This window comes from Dreissena polymorpha, chromosome 1 (assembly GCF_020536995.1).
Source record: "Dreissena polymorpha isolate Duluth1 chromosome 1, UMN_Dpol_1.0, whole genome shotgun sequence".
Taxonomy (NCBI): Eukaryota; Metazoa; Mollusca; class Bivalvia; order Myida; family Dreissenidae; genus Dreissena; species Dreissena polymorpha.
This window is the reverse complement of record NC_068355.1, coordinates 107,938,596-107,959,513: the sequence shown is the minus strand read 5'-3', so window position 1 is coordinate 107,959,513 and position 20,918 is coordinate 107,938,596. Positions and strand designations below refer to the sequence as shown.

The 20,918-nt window shown below is 35.0% G+C and overlaps 1 protein-coding gene across 9 annotated transcripts in view; it reads right to left on the bottom strand.

Annotated features, from left to right (window-relative positions):
- The window catches only part of LOC127843841 (tRNA wybutosine-synthesizing protein 2 homolog), a 53,546-nt gene that overhangs the window by 19,677 nt on the left and 12,951 nt on the right, over positions 1–20,918 (bottom strand). For 8 of the 9 annotated variants that reach the window (XR_008032384.1, XR_008032387.1, XR_008032379.1 and 5 more), the window contains exons 3-5: positions 12,030–12,143; positions 8,696–8,846; positions 4,739–4,848 (exon numbers count right to left, since the gene is read on the bottom strand). Coding sequence is in view for 3 of the 9 variants with exons in the window: in XM_052373710.1 (XP_052229670.1) it covers positions 4,739–4,848; positions 8,696–8,846; positions 12,030–12,143 (375 nt within the window). In the remaining 6 variants the exon portion in view is untranslated. The remainder of the gene's footprint in view (positions 1–4,738; positions 4,849–8,695; positions 8,847–12,029; positions 12,144–20,918) is intronic. The other variant, XM_052373737.1, reaches the window with a different exon arrangement.

Below are 20,918 nucleotides of genomic sequence, written 5' to 3'. Positions count from 1 at the left end.
TTTCATGAACCTAGGCATAAGCGTTCTTGAGTTATCATCCAGAAACCATTTTACAATTTCAGGTCACAGTGACCTTGACCTTTGACCTAGTGACCTGAAAATCAATAAAGGTCATCTTCGAGTCATTACAATGTACCTATAAAGTTTTATGATCTTAGGCATAAGTGTTCTTGAGTTATCATCTGGAAACCATTTAACTTTTTCGGGTCACCGTGACCTTGACCTTTGACCTAGTGACCTGAAAATCAATAGGGGTCATCTACGAGTCATGATCAATGTACCTATGAAGTTTCGTGATAATAGGCCTAAGCGTTCTTCAGTTATCATCCGGAAACCGTTTTACTATTTCGGGTCATCGTGACCTTGACCTTTGACCTAGTGACCTGAAAATCAATAGGGGTCATCTATGAGTTATGATCAATGTACCTATGAAGTTTCATGATCCTAGGCATAAGCGTTCTTGAGTTATCATCCGGAAACCATTTTATTGTTTCGGGTAATCCTGACCTTGACCTTTGACCTAGTGACCTGAAAATCAGTAGGGGTTATCTGCGAGTCATGATCAATGTATCTATAAAGTTTCATGATCCTAGGAATAAGCGTTCTTGAGTTATCATTCTGAAACCCTTTTACTGCTTTGGGTCACCGTGACCTTTGGCATAGTGAACTGAAAATCAATAGGGGTCATCTGCGAGTCATGATCAATGTATCTATGAAGTTTCATGAACCTCGGCATAAGTGTTCTTGAGCATTCATCCGGAAACCATTTTACTATTTCGGGTCATCCTGACTTTGACCTTGTGACCTGAAAATCAATAGGGGTCATCTGCGAGTCATGATCAATGTACCTATGAATTTTCATGATCCTTGGCATAAGCGCTCTTGAGTTATCATCCGGAAACCATTTGGTGGACGGACGGACCGACATGAGCAAAACAACATACCCCCTCTTCTTCGAAAGGGGGGGGGGGGAGCATAATGAAAAAACTGCCCCCCTCACAGCAGCCATGTTATTCAACTGACCGTAACCATTTTTAAACTCAACTCTCGTATCAAGGAAACAAATGTTCTGAGCAAATTTCATGAAAATTGGGCCAAAAATGTGATTTCTACTGTGTTCACGTGTTTTCACTATATACATATAGAGAAAAATGCCCCGCCCACTGGCGGCCATGTTTTTTCACCGATCCCGACCATTTTCAAACTCGTCCGAGATATCAATAAAACCAATGTTTTGACCAACTTTCATGATGATTGGCCAAAAATTGTGACTTCTAGAGTGTTTACAAGGTTTCTCTATAGCCAAATAAGGAAAACTGCCACTATATACATATAGAGAAAAATTCCCCGCCCACTGGCAGCCATGTTTTTTCATCGATCTCAATCATTTTCAAACTCCTCTGAGACATCAATTAAACCAATGTTTTTACCAACTTTCATGATGATTGGGCACAAATTGTGACTTCTAGAGTGTTTACAAGGTTTCTCTATAGCCAAATAAAGAAAACTGCCCCGCCCACTGGCGGCCATGTTTTTCAACGGATCAAAACCACTTTTGAACTCAACGAAGATATCACTAAGACAAACATTTTGACAAAGTTACATGAAGATTGGGCATGAAATGTGACTTCTACAGTGTTTACAAGGTTTTTCTTTTTTATTGACCTAGTGACCTAGTTTTTGACCCGGCACAACCCAGTTTCCAACTCGGCCGAGATTTCAAAGCTTCTGACCAAGTTTCATGAAGATGGGACAAGAAATGTGGCCCCTAGAGTGTTTACGAGCAAATGTTAACAGACGGACGGACATACGACGGACAAAGACCAGTCACAAAAGCTCACCTGAGCAATCAGGTGAGCTAAAAATTATATGTGTTATTTGTGCATGTACTTTTATTATAATACTTTTACTATAATATAATGAATTTGTGTATGATTTTTTGAAATCTTTATGTATATGTATATCTATATTATATTAATCTTGAGCTACTAACACAATCATTTGTAAAGTATGGAGCAAGATGGCCACGACCTGCACATACCTATGTACAAGGTTAATAAAGACTATATAAAAAAAACAAAAAAACAAGCAAATTCGTAGAATTGATATCCCCCGCAACATATGCTTTGTTTGAGGATGGGTGCAAAATGGACAGATGAACATACTGACAGATGGACGGACAGAGGACAATAACTCAAAACTAAGACAGAGGAAGGTTCTTGAGCCTTCAAAATTTTGTTATTTACAGATGGTGTACAATGCCATTTGGCGTGCATCATCCTCTTATCCATATATATACTCATACCAAGTTTCAATGAAATCCGCCAAAGCACTTCCAAGATATGGCTCCAGACACAAAAGTGACGGACGGACGGACAGCCGAACATCGTTAAAACAATATCCCTTCGCCTCCGGCGGGGGATATATACTCATACCAAGTTTCAATTAAATCCGCCAAAGCACTTCCAAGATATGGCTCCGGACACAAAAGTGCCTATAGTAAAAAGCATTTTTTCAAGATACAAAGGGCCATAACTCTGTTTTTAACAGATGGTGTACAATGCCATTTGGCTTGCATCATCATCTTATGCAAATATAAATACTCATACCAAGTTTCAATGAATTACGCCAAAGCACTTCCAAGATATGGCTCCGGACACAAAAGTGTCTAAAGTAAAAAGCATTTTTTTTAAGATACAAAGGGCCATAACTCTGTTTTTAACAGATGGTGTACAATGCCATTTGGCGTGCATCATCCTCTTATGCATATATATACTCATACGAAGTTTCAATGAAAGCCGCCAAAGCACTTCCAAGATATGGCTCCGGACACAAAAGTGCCGGACGGACGGACGGACGGATGGACGGACAGACAATGCCAAAACATAATCCCTCCGCCTCTGGTGGGGGATAAAAAAGTTTGGAGAAGATCGGATGAAATTTCAGGACAGACAGACCGACAAAGTGACTCCTATATAGCCCCCATTACCAATAGTAATGGGGGTATAATAAACTATTCTGCATGGTGGAGTTTAGAATAATAAAAGTACTTTTTAAAACATGAATAGTTAATTTTATTTTGAACTCTGACAAGGTATCGATAGAACAAATGTTCAGACCAACTTTCATGGATTTAAAAATGTGTTTTTTCTTGAATGCTAACAAGGCCTCACTATAGCCATACAAGGAAAACTGACCCACCCTCTGGCAGCCATATTTTTTTAAGGACCCAGAACCATTTTCAAACTTAGCTGAGATATTATTAGAACAAATGTTCTAACTTTCAGGACGATTAGACATATATTGCGATATCCATAGTGGCAACAAGCTTTTTTCAATTTGACCTAGTGACAGTTTTTGACCTCACATGACCCAGTTTTAAACTCAACCCAAATTGAATTGGGACTTAGATACTATCATTTAGAATGTTCACAAAACTCATATGAGGAAAATGACCCAGCCTCTGGCAGCCATGTCTTTCAATTAACCACAATCACTTTCAAAATTGGCTGAGCTGTGATTAGAACAAATGTTCTGACCAAGTTACTTACGGATTGGACCAAACATGAAAGAACTACAAGAATGTAGGAGCTTTTCTTATTTGACACATTTGTGACCTCTCATAACCCAGTTTTAAACTAAGCATTTATTTCATTGGAAAAATATGTGTCAATTAAAAGTAAGCACAACGTTTCACTATAGCTACCGGTATATAAATCATGTGATCCTTGGGGTTCAGCCTGTTTTGACCCTAGACACATTTTTTTATTTCATGTAAGTCCAATTCCCATAACTTTGTAAAAAACTAAGTGGACTGGAACGAAACTCTCACTTCATCTGAAGCTCAAGCAGGTAACTGACATACCAAAAATCAGCTCAATAGCTAAGAGTTGCACAAAGAAACACCTGAAACAGAACATTTTGAAGTCTTAGGCCCATAACTTTGCCAGAAAAGAATGGACCGGAACAAAACTCACACTTCATCTGTTAGTCATGTAGGTAGATACATATACACACAATAAACAGCTCCATATATGAAAGCGTTGCATAAAAACCTCCCTAAAATGGAATATTGTGTACTGAGGGTCAGTAACTTTGACAACTTCAGTGAACCGCAACAAAACTCACACTTCATCTGTAAGTCATGTAGATAGATTCACATACCAAAAATCAGCAACATATCTGAAAGTGTTTGTGAAAAACCTCCAGGCAAATTTTGAAGTCCAAGGCCCATAACTTGGATAAAAATCAATGGCACAGAACAAAACTCACACTTCATCTGTAAGTCATGAAGTTAGATTTTAATACCAACAATTAGCTCAATGTCTAAAAGCGTTGTGTAAAAAACCTTAAGAAAATGGTATAATAGAGAAAATTCCCATTCCCATAACTTCGCAAAAAATCAATGGACCGAAAATGAACTCTCACTTCTTCTGTAGGTTATGTAGGTAGACTGGCATACCAAAAATCAGTTCAATATCTGAAAGAGTTGCCTAAAAAATATCTGCAAACACCAGACAAACTGACGACTATATACCACCCTACCATGGGCATAAAAAAGGGTCACTCAATGGTAATTTCTGTGAAGTTTCATATTAACATGTTTAAAAGACTGAAGCCGATCTCAACAATAATTCACAATGACCTATAATGTGGCCCACGAACGGACAGACAAGTCTATTACAATAGGCAACAGCAAGGTAGCAGTTTGATGGCCCAAATAAGGTTCTCCTCCTACCTGCATATAGGTCAACTACAACTTCCTGAGAACAATCAAACTTGGCTATCCGCAGTTTTTCTGTTATGTTGCCTGCACTGAACATACACTTTGTGACATCATAGGAATATCTGTAAGAGAATACATGGAATATCTGTAAGAGAATACATCATAGGAATATTTGTAAGAGAATACATAGGAATATCTGTAAGGGAATACAATGGAATATCTGTAAGAGAATACAATGGAATATCTGTAAGAGAATACAATGGACTATCTGTAAGAGAATGCAATGGAATATCTGTAAGAAAATACAATGGAATATCTGTAAGAGAATACAATGGAATATCTGTAAGAGAATACAGTGGAATATCTGTAAGAGAGTACATGGAATATCTGTAAGAGAATACATGGAATATCTGTAAGAGAATACAATAGAATATCTGTAAGAGAATACATCATAGGAATATCTGTAAGAGAATACATCATAGGAATATCTGTAAGAGAATACATAGGAATATCTGTAAGAGAATACAATGGAATATCTGTAAGAGAATACATGGAATATCTGTAAGAGAATACATGGAATATCTGTAAGAGAATACATGGAATATCTGTAAGAGAATACAATGGAATATTTGTAAGAGAATACATCATAGGAATATCTGTAAGAGAATACATAGGAATATCTGTAAGAGAATACAATGGAATATCTGTAAGTGAATACAATGGAATATCTGTAAGAGAATACAATGGAATATCTGTAAGAAAATACATCATAGGAATATCTGTAAGAGAATACAATGGAATATCTGTAAGAGAATACATGGAATTCACAGAAAAATCTGAAACACATTGGTACAATGTGAAAGTACAAGTGTTGTGTAGGCTTATTAATTCTATATTTAGGCTTCCTGCTGAATCCGCGTCGTTTTACCCTAATATCTATTCGTCCGCGAGTCATTTCGCCCTAATACCCGTTGGCCCTAGAACGTTTCACACTAATTCCCGGGTCGTTTTGCCCTAGTTTTTATATATACAGCAATTCAAAAGAATTTATCTTTAGATAGTCACAAGCTGAGTTCATACTTCCTTTTGAACTTTAACAACGATGTTCTGGGGATAAGGGGATAATAAGAAGCACATGACTGGCAATCTTCTGTATTGTTTCCATAAATGTTTACCATTTATTTTATGCTTTCCGGTGGTTTATAGAGAAATATCAGTGAATTCAAACTGATAATAAAGAAGTGAAAATTATCGAAAATTTTCACTGTTTATTCGTCATTTTTTTGACGAAATGACGTCATTATCCCAGCGAAATTCTTTAGTTAAAATCTTTAACAATGTATAAAAACTGTGAAAAAAAGCATAAAATAACAAGATGTGTTTGTGAAACACGATGTCCCCCTATATGACGTTTGACCTTGAAGGATGACCTTGACCTTGACCCTTCACCACTCAAAATGTGCAGCTCCTGGAGATACACAAGCATTTCAAATATAAAATTGCTAGCTTCAATATTGCAGAAGTGACATTACATGAGCAATTTTGACCCATATATTTGACCTTGAAGGATGACCTTGACCTTTCACCACTCAAAATGTGCAGCTCCATGAGATACACATGCATGCAAAATATTCATAAAATAAGCGATTTGGGCCACATATATTTGACCTCTGACCTTGAAGGATGACCTTGACCTTTCACCACTCAAAATGTGCAGCTTCATGAGATACACATGCATGCCAAATATGAAGTTGCTATCTTCAATATAGCAAAAGTTATTGCAAAATGTTAAAGTTGGCGCAAACCAACCAACAGACCAACCAACCAACCAACAGACCAACAGACAGGGCAAAAACAATATGTCCCCCACTACTATAGTGGGGGACATAAAAATAAAATTTGTTGGATTCAGTGGAATATCGATTTTAATCCACTCGTGATCATAGAAAATATCAGTGAATTAAAACTGATAATTTCACTGTTTTAAACAATGAAAATTATCTGTGAAATGACGTCATTTTTTTGACGAAATGATGTCATTATCCCAGCGAAATACTTTAGTTAAAACTCTTTAACAATGTATATAAACTGTGAAAAAAAGCATAAAATAAAAATAAAATTTGTTGGATTCGGTGGAATATCGATTTTAATTCACTTGTGATCATAGAAAATATATATTTTCTATGATCACTCGTGAATTCAAATCGATAATCCACCGAATCCAACAAATATCCTCTGTATAATTTGCACACCATAATGTGCCTTATATTCCAAATAGTTTGGGGTAAACAAGTCACTCATACATACAAAGCGAATAAAGACAATATTTTAAGTATACTGCTTAGAGTGTAGACAAGAACAAAATGTTTGTTATTCCATTTACTGCACATTTCTAAAGTATAAGATTGTGTTGAGTTACTAACAACAGCAATGAGACGTTACAAATACGTGAAACACATCAAATATTCTTTTTGTAATTATCTGAATATACGGTTGTCACAATTAACATCTCTTTCACACTAGTGGTCGGTATAGTTCTGTTCTGTTCTGCTGTTCTGGTATATTTCACAGGTAATATATCTGTGTGTAAGAGGTGTGAAATGTATTATATACAACATACTTTAATTAATTATTCAATTAACGATAATTGATATGTTAATTTATCGGCTTTAATTGTAATTCAAACTAAAATAAGGGCGAAACAACCCACTTGCAAGGGTGAAACAACCCAGAGCAAAACAACTCAGAGTGACCTAGGGCGAACAGGTTTTAGGGCGAAACGACTCGATACCGGCTTCCTGCCATTGCACCAATTTATGACCAACTTTAATGTTTAAACAGAGAACATGTCATTTGTATTGTAATTTGCAAACAAGTGCTGAAAGAGCTGTCCCAAGACAGCACCCTCGACTATTGTTCAGATATGATGCTGGTAATTGTAGATTTGGAGCTGAATATCAGTAGAACTTAAAAAGTAAACATAAACTAAATGATAAACATTTCTTTATCTAAGCAAGAAATATGACCAATATGACCTCCAATACATTATCATGTTTTCTATTTTTTAACAATAAATTTAGCTGAATTTTATTTATTTGGCAATCATGGTTTGTAAATAAATAATATACCTACAAAGGTCAGCAAGTACGCTTATTTGAGAAAAATACCCAATCCAAACATAAGTTATTTGGCAGAAACTCTTAATCTATTTTCAGTACCAGTGATCTTGACTCCTGACCCTAAATGCAATCCCTTTCTAGATACATTGTAAGCATGTAAACTATCCATACACAATATTACATCTCCATCCTCCTGAAGTTTGTGAATGCAAACTTTCACCAGACTTTTAAGTTCAAAGGAGGCATTATTCTGCTAAAAAATAGTCTTGAACATAAAGACTATGTACTAAACTATTATTCAAATACTGTAGTAGATATAGTGATATGTAGCAGTTGCAAGCAAATGTTAACTTGAACGTACAAAATGGGGCATACTTCTGCTTAGTTGCATATCATGTTATGGAACATGGTCAGTGACCACACATAATGAACTGGGACATTTATGTCTAGGTTCATATAAATACCTGTAGAAAAAGACATATTACCATTTTGCACATTAACCTAAACCAATGTTCAACATATAAAAGGGACATAATTGTGCTCAATAAAGGCTCAAGTGAGTGACCTCATACAATGACAATTAACACATATGCTAAGTTTTAATTGAAACACATTAAAGTTTATGATACTTAGATGCTACATGCAAATGCCAAAAAATTGTAAGTAGCATAGCTCAGACAATAAGAGATACTGTTAACATTAAAATGGCAATTGGAAGAAATAAACAAATTTAATTAAATACTTATAAATAACAACATGTATTATTATTTAGTATGGTGTTAAAACAATTTGGGCAAAACATGGTATATGTGATCGTAAACAAGAGTTTCACTTCTCAGACTGTTCATACCTGATTTTGTTGTCAATGTGTTCCACCCAACCATCCTCACCATACAATAAAGTGACAGAGGGTCTTCTGAACTCATCAGCTAATACATGGGACTTCTTTGCTATTCGTTTACATGACAAACTTCTGCAAACCTCAATCCATACATCCGACCCTACAAAGAACCATGTTTGGTACCTTGTATCCTAGTGTGACATATGATACAGCTTTTTAAATGCCTCCTTTAAAGGGGCCCTTTCACAGATTTTGGCATGTTTTGACGCTTGTCATTTAATACTTTCTATTGATAAATGTAAACATTTGCTCTAAAAAGCTCCAGTAAAAAATCAAGAATAAAATTAAAACAAGAGGGCCAAGATGGCCCTAGTTCGCTCACCTTTTTTCACAAGGCCTTGATCATTGTTTACTGGTAGATGAAAATTTAGTACTCTAGATCACATTAGATTGGTTCTCTTCTGTTTTCTTTTGCAGTGTGAGCATACAATTAATTATGATTGAGTACTGCCCATTTGCATGGCTTTTTTGCAAAGCAAACATTTGCAAGTAATGCTCATTCTACATGTGTTTATACAAGGTGTTGTAAGATTTGGACCTAGAAATGTGGCCTCTATCGTGTTTACAAGGTTTGTCTACAGCCAAATAAGGAATACTGCACCACCCACTGGCGGTCATGTTTTTCAGTGGACCGGAACAACTTTTGAACTCAACCAACATATAATCAAGAAAAACATTTTGACAAAGTTACATGAAGATTGGGCATGAAATGTGACTTCTACAATGTTTACAAGGTTTTTCTTTTTCTTGACCTAGTGACCTTGTTTTTAACCCAGCCTCACCCAGTTTCGAACTCGATCGAGATATCATCGGGACAAATCTTCTGACCAAGTTTCATGAAGATCGGACAAGAAATGTGGCCTCTAGAGAGTTTACAAGGTTTCTCTATAGCCAAATAAGGAAAACTGCCCCGCCCACTGGCGGCCATGTTTTTCAATGGACCGAAACCACTTTTGAACTCAACCAACATATAATTAAGACAAACATTTTGACAAAGTTACAAGAAGATTGGTCATGAAATGTGACTTCTACAGTGTTATCAAGGTTTTTCTCTTTTTTTGACCTAGTTTCCTAGTTTTTGACCCAGCATGACCCAGTTTCGAACTTGATCGAGGTATCATAAGGACAAATCTCCTAACCAAGTGTCAGGAAGATCGGACAAAAAATATGGTTTCTAGAGTGGTTACAAACCAAATGTGGACGACGGACGGACAGACGACGGACAAAGACCAATCACAAAAACTCACCTGAGCTAAAAAGAAAGAAAACAAGAGATGTGTTTATCAGAAACACAATGCCCCCTTCTGCGCCGCTTTGAAGCCATATATTTGACCTTTGACCTTGAAGGATGGCCTTGATCTTTCACCACTCAAAAATGTGCAGCTCCACGAGGTACGCATGCATTTTAAATATCTAGTTGCTATCTTCAATATTGCAAAATTTGACCCTTGACCTTGAAAGATGACCTTGACCTTTCACCACTAAAATTGTGCAGCTCCATGAGATACACATGCATGCCAAATATCAAGTTGCTATCTTCAATATTTAAAAAGTTATGGCCAATGTTAAAGTTTTCGGACGGACATAATATTTGACCTTTGACCTTGAAGAATGACCTTGACTTTCACCTTTCACCACTCAAAATGTTCAGCTCCAGGAGATACACATGCATGCCAAATATCAAGTTGCTATCTTCAATAGTGAACAAGTTATGGCCAATGTTAATGTTTTCGGACGGATGGACAGACGCCATATATTAGACATTTGACCTTGAAGGATGACCTTGACCTTTCACCACTCAAAATGTGCAGCTCAATAAGTTGCATATGCATGCCAAACATCAAGTTGCTATGCCAAATATTGAACAAGAAACCGTTGGAGACGGGTGATGCTCCCCAAAGTTTTTTTTTGTCACAATATTGCACTATATATTTAGATAAAAGGAAACGTCTTGAGGGCACAGTAGTTGGGGGGACAATAATTTTTTTATAGAAAATTTCAAAGGGCCATAACTCTGAAAAATCATCCGACCAGAAACCACTGATAATATGCATATCTCCTCTTGATAGAGAAGCTTCCCATAAAGTTTCATTGAATTCCGGTCATTAGTTGCTGAGAAATAGCCCAGACAAAAATTGTGCATGGACGGACGGACAGACGGACACATGGACAGACGAAGCGGCGACTATATGCTCTCCCCAAAATTTATTTTGGGGAAGCATAAAAAGTTATGACCATTACAGTTTTCGGACAGACAAACATACTGACTGACGGACAGTTCAACTGCTATACGCAACCCTAACGGGGGCATAAAAAGTAACCCTCAACAGGGCTCGAACCACTGACCCCTGGGGTCCTGGAGTAAAAAGTCTACCATTTAGACCCCTCGACCATCCTTCCGCATACGATGCAGAATGTATTTTATACTATACATAAGAAATCCTCGTAGTTTCACAAAATATAACGACAACAACAGAACTCTCCAAATGATTCAATCATTTCGCTTGGCAACGCTTTATAATTTTCAGGTTTTTAAATTGTCAAAAGAGTGGCTAATGCATTTTTACTTCAGGATTCTGGGGGTCACTGGTTTGAAAACTGCTGCAGGCTACTTTTTATCCTTTTTTAAATTTTATTTTTGATTTTTTATTGGAGCTTTTAAAATTTAATGTTTACAGTTATCAATATAAAGCATTTAATTACAAACTTCAAAACATGCCAAAATCTGTGAAAAGGCCCTTTAAGCAAATCAAAATAATTGTTATCAATTTGACAAAGGATCATCTACGGATCAGTTCTGTGAAACTGTTTTGAAATGCATTTTTGTTTTAAGTGTTTTTAAGATTTTTCAAAAGTTTGCTATTCTTTAAGCTATTGTTTTTTGCAACAACCATATTTTTTAAGAAACAATGAACATTTTTGTCATATTTCACCAGATGGGTTCAGCAAATAAGTTAATTGAAGCACAGTATTAATGCAACACAACAGACACACAATTGGTGACAAATGTTAAAGAGAAAATATCTCCAGAAAGTGTGGATCATTGATGAAAAATGAGTCTTGCATATACATGTAGTGATCACATATTTCTAGTTTCAATTCAATTTCTTAATAACTGTGGAAGAAGTTCTCTATAAAATCTTATAACACTTTATGCGGACTGTCAGATACACCACTGACTGACAGAGCTACTTCAATCTAACCCTTCAATAGGGGATATAAATATCATTGCTGCTTTAATATCTTGGAAGAGTGTTGATGATGTTTGTTATTTGTAAAATACCTAATGCAGTCCAAATAGGTAGACAAAGGGAAGAATCTGGCAGAACAACAAGATCACCATGCTTTTCCCAATGTGATGGCAAGTCATCTTCAACTTCTACAGTCCAAAGACCTCCTGAAGATTTTTTTTTATCATTTTACAAAATCTCATTACGTAGTACACCTGTACGGGTAACACGGGGTGGAATCATTGCGACCATAACGCTAGTGTTATGTGCGTAAAATGTCGCAATGCAGCTTCAGTTGTGGTGGCAATTTCAAACAAGAGCGCCTGAAAGGCCCAAAGTCACTTACCTGAGATAAAAAGAAATGACCTGTTCTTTGCAGCCCAAGATATCAATGAAACAAATGTTCTAACCAAGTTTCATGAAGAATGAACAACAAATTGCCCTCTGGCAGCCATGCTTTTTTTAACAGAGTTGAACCATTTTTGAACTCTTCCAAGATATGTCCAAATTTCATGAAGATAATGTTTTCTAGACTGTTTACATGTTTTTACTATATACATATAAAGAAAACTGCCCCACTGCCTGGTGCCCATGCTTTTCCACACATCACGACCATTTTCAAACTTGTCCGAGACATCCACATAACTAATGTTTTGACAAAATGTTATGATGATTAAGTAAAAAATATGACTTCGAGAGTGTTCACAAGCTTTTTTACTATATAAATATAAGGAAAAAGACCCCCCCCCTGGCGGCCATGTTTTTTTTATAGATCCAAACAATTTTCGAACTCAAATGTCGAACCCAGGTGTGGTAGTACAGTCTCGTTTTCTTACACACATGAACTGACCACGGTATGGTTACGAGTTATGTAACTTTGTGAGCACTTATGTAATGCGTAAATATTTATTCAACAATCCCTTATTTCCTGTCAGGATGACACTGCTGACTGGTTGTAATTCAATTAAGTAAAGGTATTGCCGTTTACTTGAATCATTTTATAAACATCTTATTCAACAGTAGGCTGTTTTACACTAAACAATTTAGAAATATGAAAATGTATCAATTTTATATTTCATTTCATTTACATTGTGCATCATTCATTACCGTTTTATTTTCAATTTTCTGACATCGTTTAAATACATGAAGTCTGAAAATGATTAATCTTGATAAATGAACTCCGCAAATAAGAAAAGTAAATCTTGATTTTGAAGATTATTCTGAATTTGTTTTTTATCTCCAGAAACTTATAATTGAAATTATTTCTTTATTGTTTTCATAGACTATCCATTTGATATTTGCTAACATATCTTTAATATGATTATATAGAGTGAATCATTATGGAATCTTGTTTTGATATATAGTTCCCATGTAAATTACATATTTTTTTGTTAATTGTTGAAAACATGCATTAAATACTCCCACTGTGAAACAAGACTATTGTCAAGCAATATTAGTCCCCTACCGGCTCCACCATTGTAAAAAATTCCAGATTTTTTTATATATATTTGTTGCCATAGCAACCAAAATTTTTATTTAGAAACAAAATGAAATGACGATAATAATGTCCATATTGCCATCTATCCATGTTTCAAGTTTCATGAAAAAATATTAGGAACTTTAAAAGTTATTGCTGGATCCAGAAAACCACCATTTTCAGCAGTATTTCTAGTCTATTTGTTGCCATAGCAACTAGGATTTTGACGTCTGAACGAAATGAAATGACGTGCATAATGCCCATATTGCCATCTATCCATTTTAAAGTTATATGAAAAAATATTAAGATTTTTAACAGTTATCGCAGGATCCAGAAAACCACCATTTTCATCAGTATTTCTAGTCTATTGGTTGCCATAGCAACCATAATTTTTGACGTAGAAACGAAATAAAATGACATAGCAACCCGGATCTTTTTACGTCGCAATGAAATAAAATGACGTGCATAATGTCCATATTGCCATCTATCCATGTTTCAAGTTTCATGAAAAAATATTAAGAACTTTAAAAGTTATCGCAGGATCCAGAAAACCCACCATTTTCAGCAGTACTTCTAGTCTATTGGTTGCCATAGCAACCATAATTTTTGACGTAGAAACGAAATAAAATGACATGCATAATGTCCATATTGCCATCTATTCATGTTCCAAGTTTCATGAGAAAATATTAAGAACTTTTTAAGTTATCGCAGGATCCAGAAAAGTGTGACAGATGGACGGACGGAGACAAAACCATAAGTCCACTCCGGTGAAACGGGTAGGGGACTAATAAAATATATAAAACAGTTCAACCAGATTTTATTACTGATTACTGATATTAACATTTGGCATACAGCACAGTGAGAGGATCAGTAAGCTGAGTGGTAAATAGTTACACACTGCAATGATCAATATCTGGGGTCTAACAAATTCTAGAGCAGAACTAAAAATAGATTGGGAAATATGACTCAGCAGGTTAAACTATGGAGATAGATACTACAAAATTGTGTACATGTTGTCTTCGTTTCAGCTTTCTCTTAGTTGATAGGCTTACCATAAGTACATGTAATAATGACTAAAACAGTTGTTAATTATGAAAATTCTGTGTTATGAAAAATTAAATAAAACAGTTAATGGTACTAATACTGACATAATAAAACCAAACTTTACTACACAGGACACAAATGTTCTGACCAAATTTCATGTAGATTCGGCAACTGAATTAAATAAAACTAGAGTGTTAACAAGATTTTACTATAGCCGTATAAGGAAAAATGCCCCGCCCCATTGGAAGCCATGTTTTTCAAGCAAACATAATTATTTTCGAACTCATCCAAGATATCATTGTGACCAATCTTCTGACCAAATTTCATGAAGATTGGACAATAAATGTGACCTCTAGAGTGTTAACAAGGTTTTACTAAAGCCATATATAGCAATATAAGGAAAAATTCACCGCCCCTGGTGGCCACGTTTTTAACACAACAAAAAACATTTTCAAACTCATCCAAGTTATCATTGGGACAAATCTTCAGACCAAGATTCATGATGATCGGAAAATAAATGTGACCTCTAGAGTGTTAACAAGGTCATACATTTCAATATAATTTAAAATAAAACTTAAGAAGAACATGTGTCGAAAAATGCGAAATAAGCGAGATACTTAATTCTGAAATCGAAAATGTCTGTACAGTCGAATTCGCCAGAATTTATATCATGCATGAACGATGTGAATCTTAATTTAGTTTAATGGTTGTTTTTAAATTCCTGCAGTGATGTCTATTCATACGACACACGAACACTAACTCCGATTCTAATAAAAAGACGAATTCTTGAGTAATTGTAGGAAAATATGTACGAAATATCTTCATCACCATTGGCTCGGGTTGCTAATTTGTCTTTGCTGCACTTTATGAAATTCGTCTTCATAATCTTGCCTATTTTGTGTTATTGCAACATGTATTTATAAATATATTACAATTTAACACATTTAAAAATTGTTTAGTCTCGCTTTAATTGTTTGACAAAAAAATGCCATATTGTACAGAATCATCAAACAATAAAAAACATATTCAAAAGTTTGCTATCTTCCATTTATAATTAATTCCACGCGGCCTTGTGCTTAAAACAAATATTTTAAAAAGGGAGACAACTCTGTCAATTCAACATAATTTTTCATTTGCAGTTACTTCCCTTGACATGATAAACTATATAGTGTTCAAAAGCTGTTATTACTATATAAATATAAGGAAAATGACCCCCCCCCCCTCAGCGGCCATGCTTTTTTTACCGATCTGAACCATTTTGAAACTCAACTGTCATATCCATGTTCATGAAATTTGGTCAGAACTTGTGTTTTTTGGATATGACAGTTGAGTTTTTTGTTACATTGGACCAAAAATGTGACTTCTAGAGTGTTCCCATGTTTTCACTATATACATATAGAGTAAACTGCCCCGCCCCCCTGGCGGCCCTGTTTTTTCACCGATCTGGACCATTTTGAACTCGTCCGAGTTATCAATGAAACCAATGTTTTGACCAAGTTTCATGATGATTGGGCCAAAATTGTGACTTCTAGAGTGTCCACAAGGTTTCTCTATAGCCATATAACGAATACCGCCCCGCAACCTGGCGGCCATGTTTTTCAATGGACCGGAACCATTTTTGAACTCAACCAACATATCATTTAGACAAACGTTTTGACAAAGTAACATGAAGATTATGCATCAAATGTGACTTCTAGTGTTCACAAGGTTTTTCTTTTTTTTGACCTAGTGACCTAGTTTTTTACCTAGCATGAGCCAGTTTCGAACTCAGTCGAGGTATCAATGGGACAAATGTTCTGACCAAGTTTCATGAAGATCAGACAATAAATGTGGCCTGTAGAGAGGTAACAAGGCAAAATGTTGACGACGGACGACGGACAAAGAGCGATAACAAAAGCTCAACAAGAGCACATTGTGCTCAGGTGAGCTAAAGATGGATGCAAACGGTGAGTACGATTTTATTTTTTACGTTTCCCAAAGACATAGACATAAATTAAAAAATCGGGGAATGCTATTTGATACGAATATCATTAATGTTTACTATTCTGGCAAAATTCTTTAGAAAAATCCAATATCCTAACCTCAAGGACTTTACAAAGGTTGGTTCATGTAATGTTGACTATGAAAAAGTCTTATATTTTTACTATATTATGATATTTTTGTATAGAAAATCCCACTTTATATTCGTTTTCATAATAACCATGCTCCGCTACAAACAATATCGTAACCTCTGCTGAAAAGAAGGCGTTGTACCTGTTTTTTTTAAATGTTGTGGTCGCGAGCATATGTTGTGGTCGCAATTTATTGTTGTGGTGCTGATGTGAAGTAACTTATATAAGAACAAACGTAAGGGCAGTAATTTAACATTTTTTAATTAAAAAAACGAAACAATACAATTATGTTGCACGAAAGCCTCGCTTTACGACCTCTCATAGTAAACATTATGTTTATTATTGCTTTTTTTTAATTGCAGATGGGAATTTCAAGGGAAGATGAAAGAATTAAAGGCTTGTTCCTATCCAGTATCAAACGGATTTCTTACAATACAAAGTCCGAACGAAGAGAAGTTGTATAGGATGAGCAAGAAAGGATCCTAGAGGGGGGAACAGCCCATCCGAGTACAGTTCGGTTACAAAATCAATGAAGCAAAGAAACTGCCTTCTAAACGTTTTGTTTTCAATGAATAAAATGTTTAGGTGCAACTGTTCATAGTCCATATGTTTTAATTTTAAAACGTTTGAAAAAGCATATTGAGGGAAAACAACTTACTTTAATAACGTGTTGTTTTTTCTTTTTCAAGCAAATGTATAGCTGCATTTCTACCCACACGCCGCCTTGTCGATCCTTTTAAATATTAAACTCTTATGAAATAAATGATAATTCTACAGTCTAAACTGACCTAACCGCCACCTGAATTTATCGGTCACCTGCAGACAACGGTCAGTTTGGAATCCCCCCCGACGAAAAACACTATATTACACTTGAATTTAACGGCCACCTGTCCATAAGGGCCAACGGCCACTATATTCCACTCCGAAATTCATGTTTGACCTGAAATCAACGGTCATCGTCAGTCGTCTCGAGTGGCAAAAATTAAAAACACAGCACATCATTTGTACGTCCGTCTATTTTGCGGTTAATGCGTATGATAGCGGTAATTGTCCTAGATGTTATAAAAACGGCCCTCTGCGAGTAAACAAATAATAAGGTATTGAGACGGTTTGTTTTCCGGGGATAATTGTGGGGGTATCTTCAAAAGAAAATATGTCAGAGTTTGTGACACGTTTAAAGTAATTACGCTAATTAAATGACCGCTAATTAGTGCATTGTACTAACAACATTGAGTATCGATTTGAAAATAACATTTTCGGATCATTCTTTGAAAGAGCTTTCTAGCGTACACAACACTTAAAAGCAATCGGAATAATAAATCACGGAATAACAATGAGTGGTAAACGTAAGTTTCTCACATTAGAGGAGCGAGTCAAGTGTTTGAAACTGTTTGAATCTGGAAAAAGTTTGCATGTAATAGCAAGTGAGCACTGCTTTTTGTGTGATGTTTGTGTATGAATAAATTTTAACAAATTTTTTGCGTCTCTTTCTTTGAATTAGAACGGTACAATTACACCGTACTATCGGTTTATGACAGCGAATCCGCTTTTAAGACTTGTACGGACGTGACGTCAACGGCACGTGACAAGCTTTATTTACTGAATGAACGAGATGCATGTGTAAACAATTATACCAGCGCTGATAAAGTCATTGCTTTAGTTTAACAATATGAAATTAAAACAATCTATAAGATATTATTCTGTATTATTCAATGTACACACGTAAGTTATTTCTGTTTTTATGCTTGGTTAACGGCAATGAGTCTTTGTTTTACACTGTATGCAAACGACTGGGTGGGGTAACAATGCAGCAATACTACCAACTGACAAACCATCTTAAAATTGTGATCCGAATTCAACGGTCTCCTGTGGACAATGGTCACTTTGGACATTTCCCTTGACTGACCACTGTTCTCAGGTTTGACTGTATTTCCAAGCGTAAAAATGTATAAAATACCTTTATTTTATGCAAAATGGAACATAGTTATTCGCAGAATTAGATTTTATTGAATATGCTTTCATTAATATTTTGTGTCTTGTTCTTTGTTTTAAATTCATGACACTTATAAGAAGTGTTCTCTACAAATCATGGGTGTTTCGCTTTTTTTTTTTTCAAAATACATGAACATAAAAGATTGCTTTTGAAACCATTTAAAGTATTTAAATAAGGTGCAAAAATGTGTTTATTTTCCACTTACCCGACCGATCCTTATTGTTTGTACCGACAGATTGTTTGTTTTGTTATTTGAAATAAAGTTTACAGCGAACAATTCATTGTTAGTTTAATTTAATTATTATAATCAAAATTATGACTGTATCATCTTTGAATTTTATAGAATGTTATGGAAACACATTTAGAAAACATTGCGAAGTGGGAAATAACTTGCACAGGTAAAGAGTTTCGCCGACCTCCTCCTTCCAAAATTTTTGGCAATGTAAGTGGAAACAAGTCAACCTAATACATGAGTGTGGTCAAAATTCAACCTTGAATTGCATTTTGCTATGAACATTTAAATTTATTGAGCGATCATTTAATCAAATATCAGTGGGGAAAGAAGTACCATTATTGAGCACACTAGCATATATGTTAAACAGTTTAATAACAAAAATATTCTTTTATCACAATAACATATAGTTTATGCAGTGTAAAGTAAAACAAAAACAAATTGTCTTTAATTACATATAAAGTATATACTGAAGCATACCAAAACAAATCTTAAAATATTTATGTAATTAAAACAAACATACAATGTAGGCGTAACCTAAATAAAATCAAACAGCCCGTTGGCCTCATTTCAATCCAAACATGCTCTTTGATAAAACTGTTAAACAAATGGTAATTTAATGTAATTGCAGCTTAAAACCAACTTCTAGGATGAATATAACAAGATGCTAAGTTATGGTATGTTGCTCTTCTACAGAAATACACAGTTGAATATTCAAACAGTATCCTATTAAATTATTAAACGAATAAAATAAACATACAACTATTGCAACACAAACGGCTTTCAAACATAATGTAACGAGAACTTTAGCTTGATCATAAATTATGTTACTTCACAGGAAGTGAAATGCACCTTTAAACTAAGAAATAGTTTAATCCATGCTACACAATATGTTCACTGTTACATGGTCTTCACATAAAAAATACATGTACTGACATGTTTAAGAAAACAAGAAAAACAACAACATATTTATGGTTTGAGATTTAAAACAGTTTAGTTTGTTAGTACATATTGCAAATTGAATTAAATAAAAAATATAGCTAGAATGTTTTTACACAGTTGTACAAGCACAGTGACAATGGTGTTTAAAATTAAGAAAATGCATCATATTGGATAACTTTTACTCGATTGGAATTTACTTTTTGAAAGTTTATGGGTGTTTTTGATATGGAAGAGACTAGGGTTTTTGCACTTAAAATTTTTCCACAGAAGTAGCAGAAGTACTTTTGGCGTTTGTTTGATGTCGGCATAACGTTGCGACCTGAAACATACCAAATCATTATAAGAATATAACGTGACAGTTTAGCAAGAAAATATTGAATCAAGATGAGACAGTGCATTACAGTTATCGCAGGGTCCGGTTATGCAGAAATGTTTAATTTCTATTTATGCACACCAAATTTCATTAGAGAAACCGGTTACTACTTATTATAAAGTTTTTGCAGAAGGACGGACAGAAAGACGGATGGACGGAGGGCAAATCTATTTGCATATGAAAACTCTAGACTCGGGCCATGGAACTGTTCTACTTACCTTAAAACGAATTTTAATACATTCCTACACATAGAACTGTAATGTTATTGACCTCATAATCACGTAAACAAGAAAGATGACATAAGTAATCTATATTATTTTCATGTGCATTTATCAAGTGAAGAACCTTCTCTGTATTAAAATTGTATTTTAAATTCCGATAATAACGTTACTAGCAAAATTAAACTGTGCAGTGTTAAAAAAGATCTGGCAATGAGGTAATTCATCTTTACCTGGTATAACAAAATGGAGATGTAAACTTTAAAAGCGTTGTTTGTCTTCTGAAAATCTATCACATTGAGCCTACATAAAATACAGCAGTGTTTACAATGGCGCATTTGTTAATGTAGGGCCGATATAACTCTGTAATCGGGCGCTTTTCAAATATTGCAATGTTTATACTGTTATTCGACTACACATAGAGATAACCACATAAATTCAAAACCATACTAAATGATGAACATATACACATCAATTTAAGGGATTGGTTATTGGCTTTCTAGATGTAACAATTTATTTGCTTATTTGAAATGCAGATTGATTCCTAAAGTA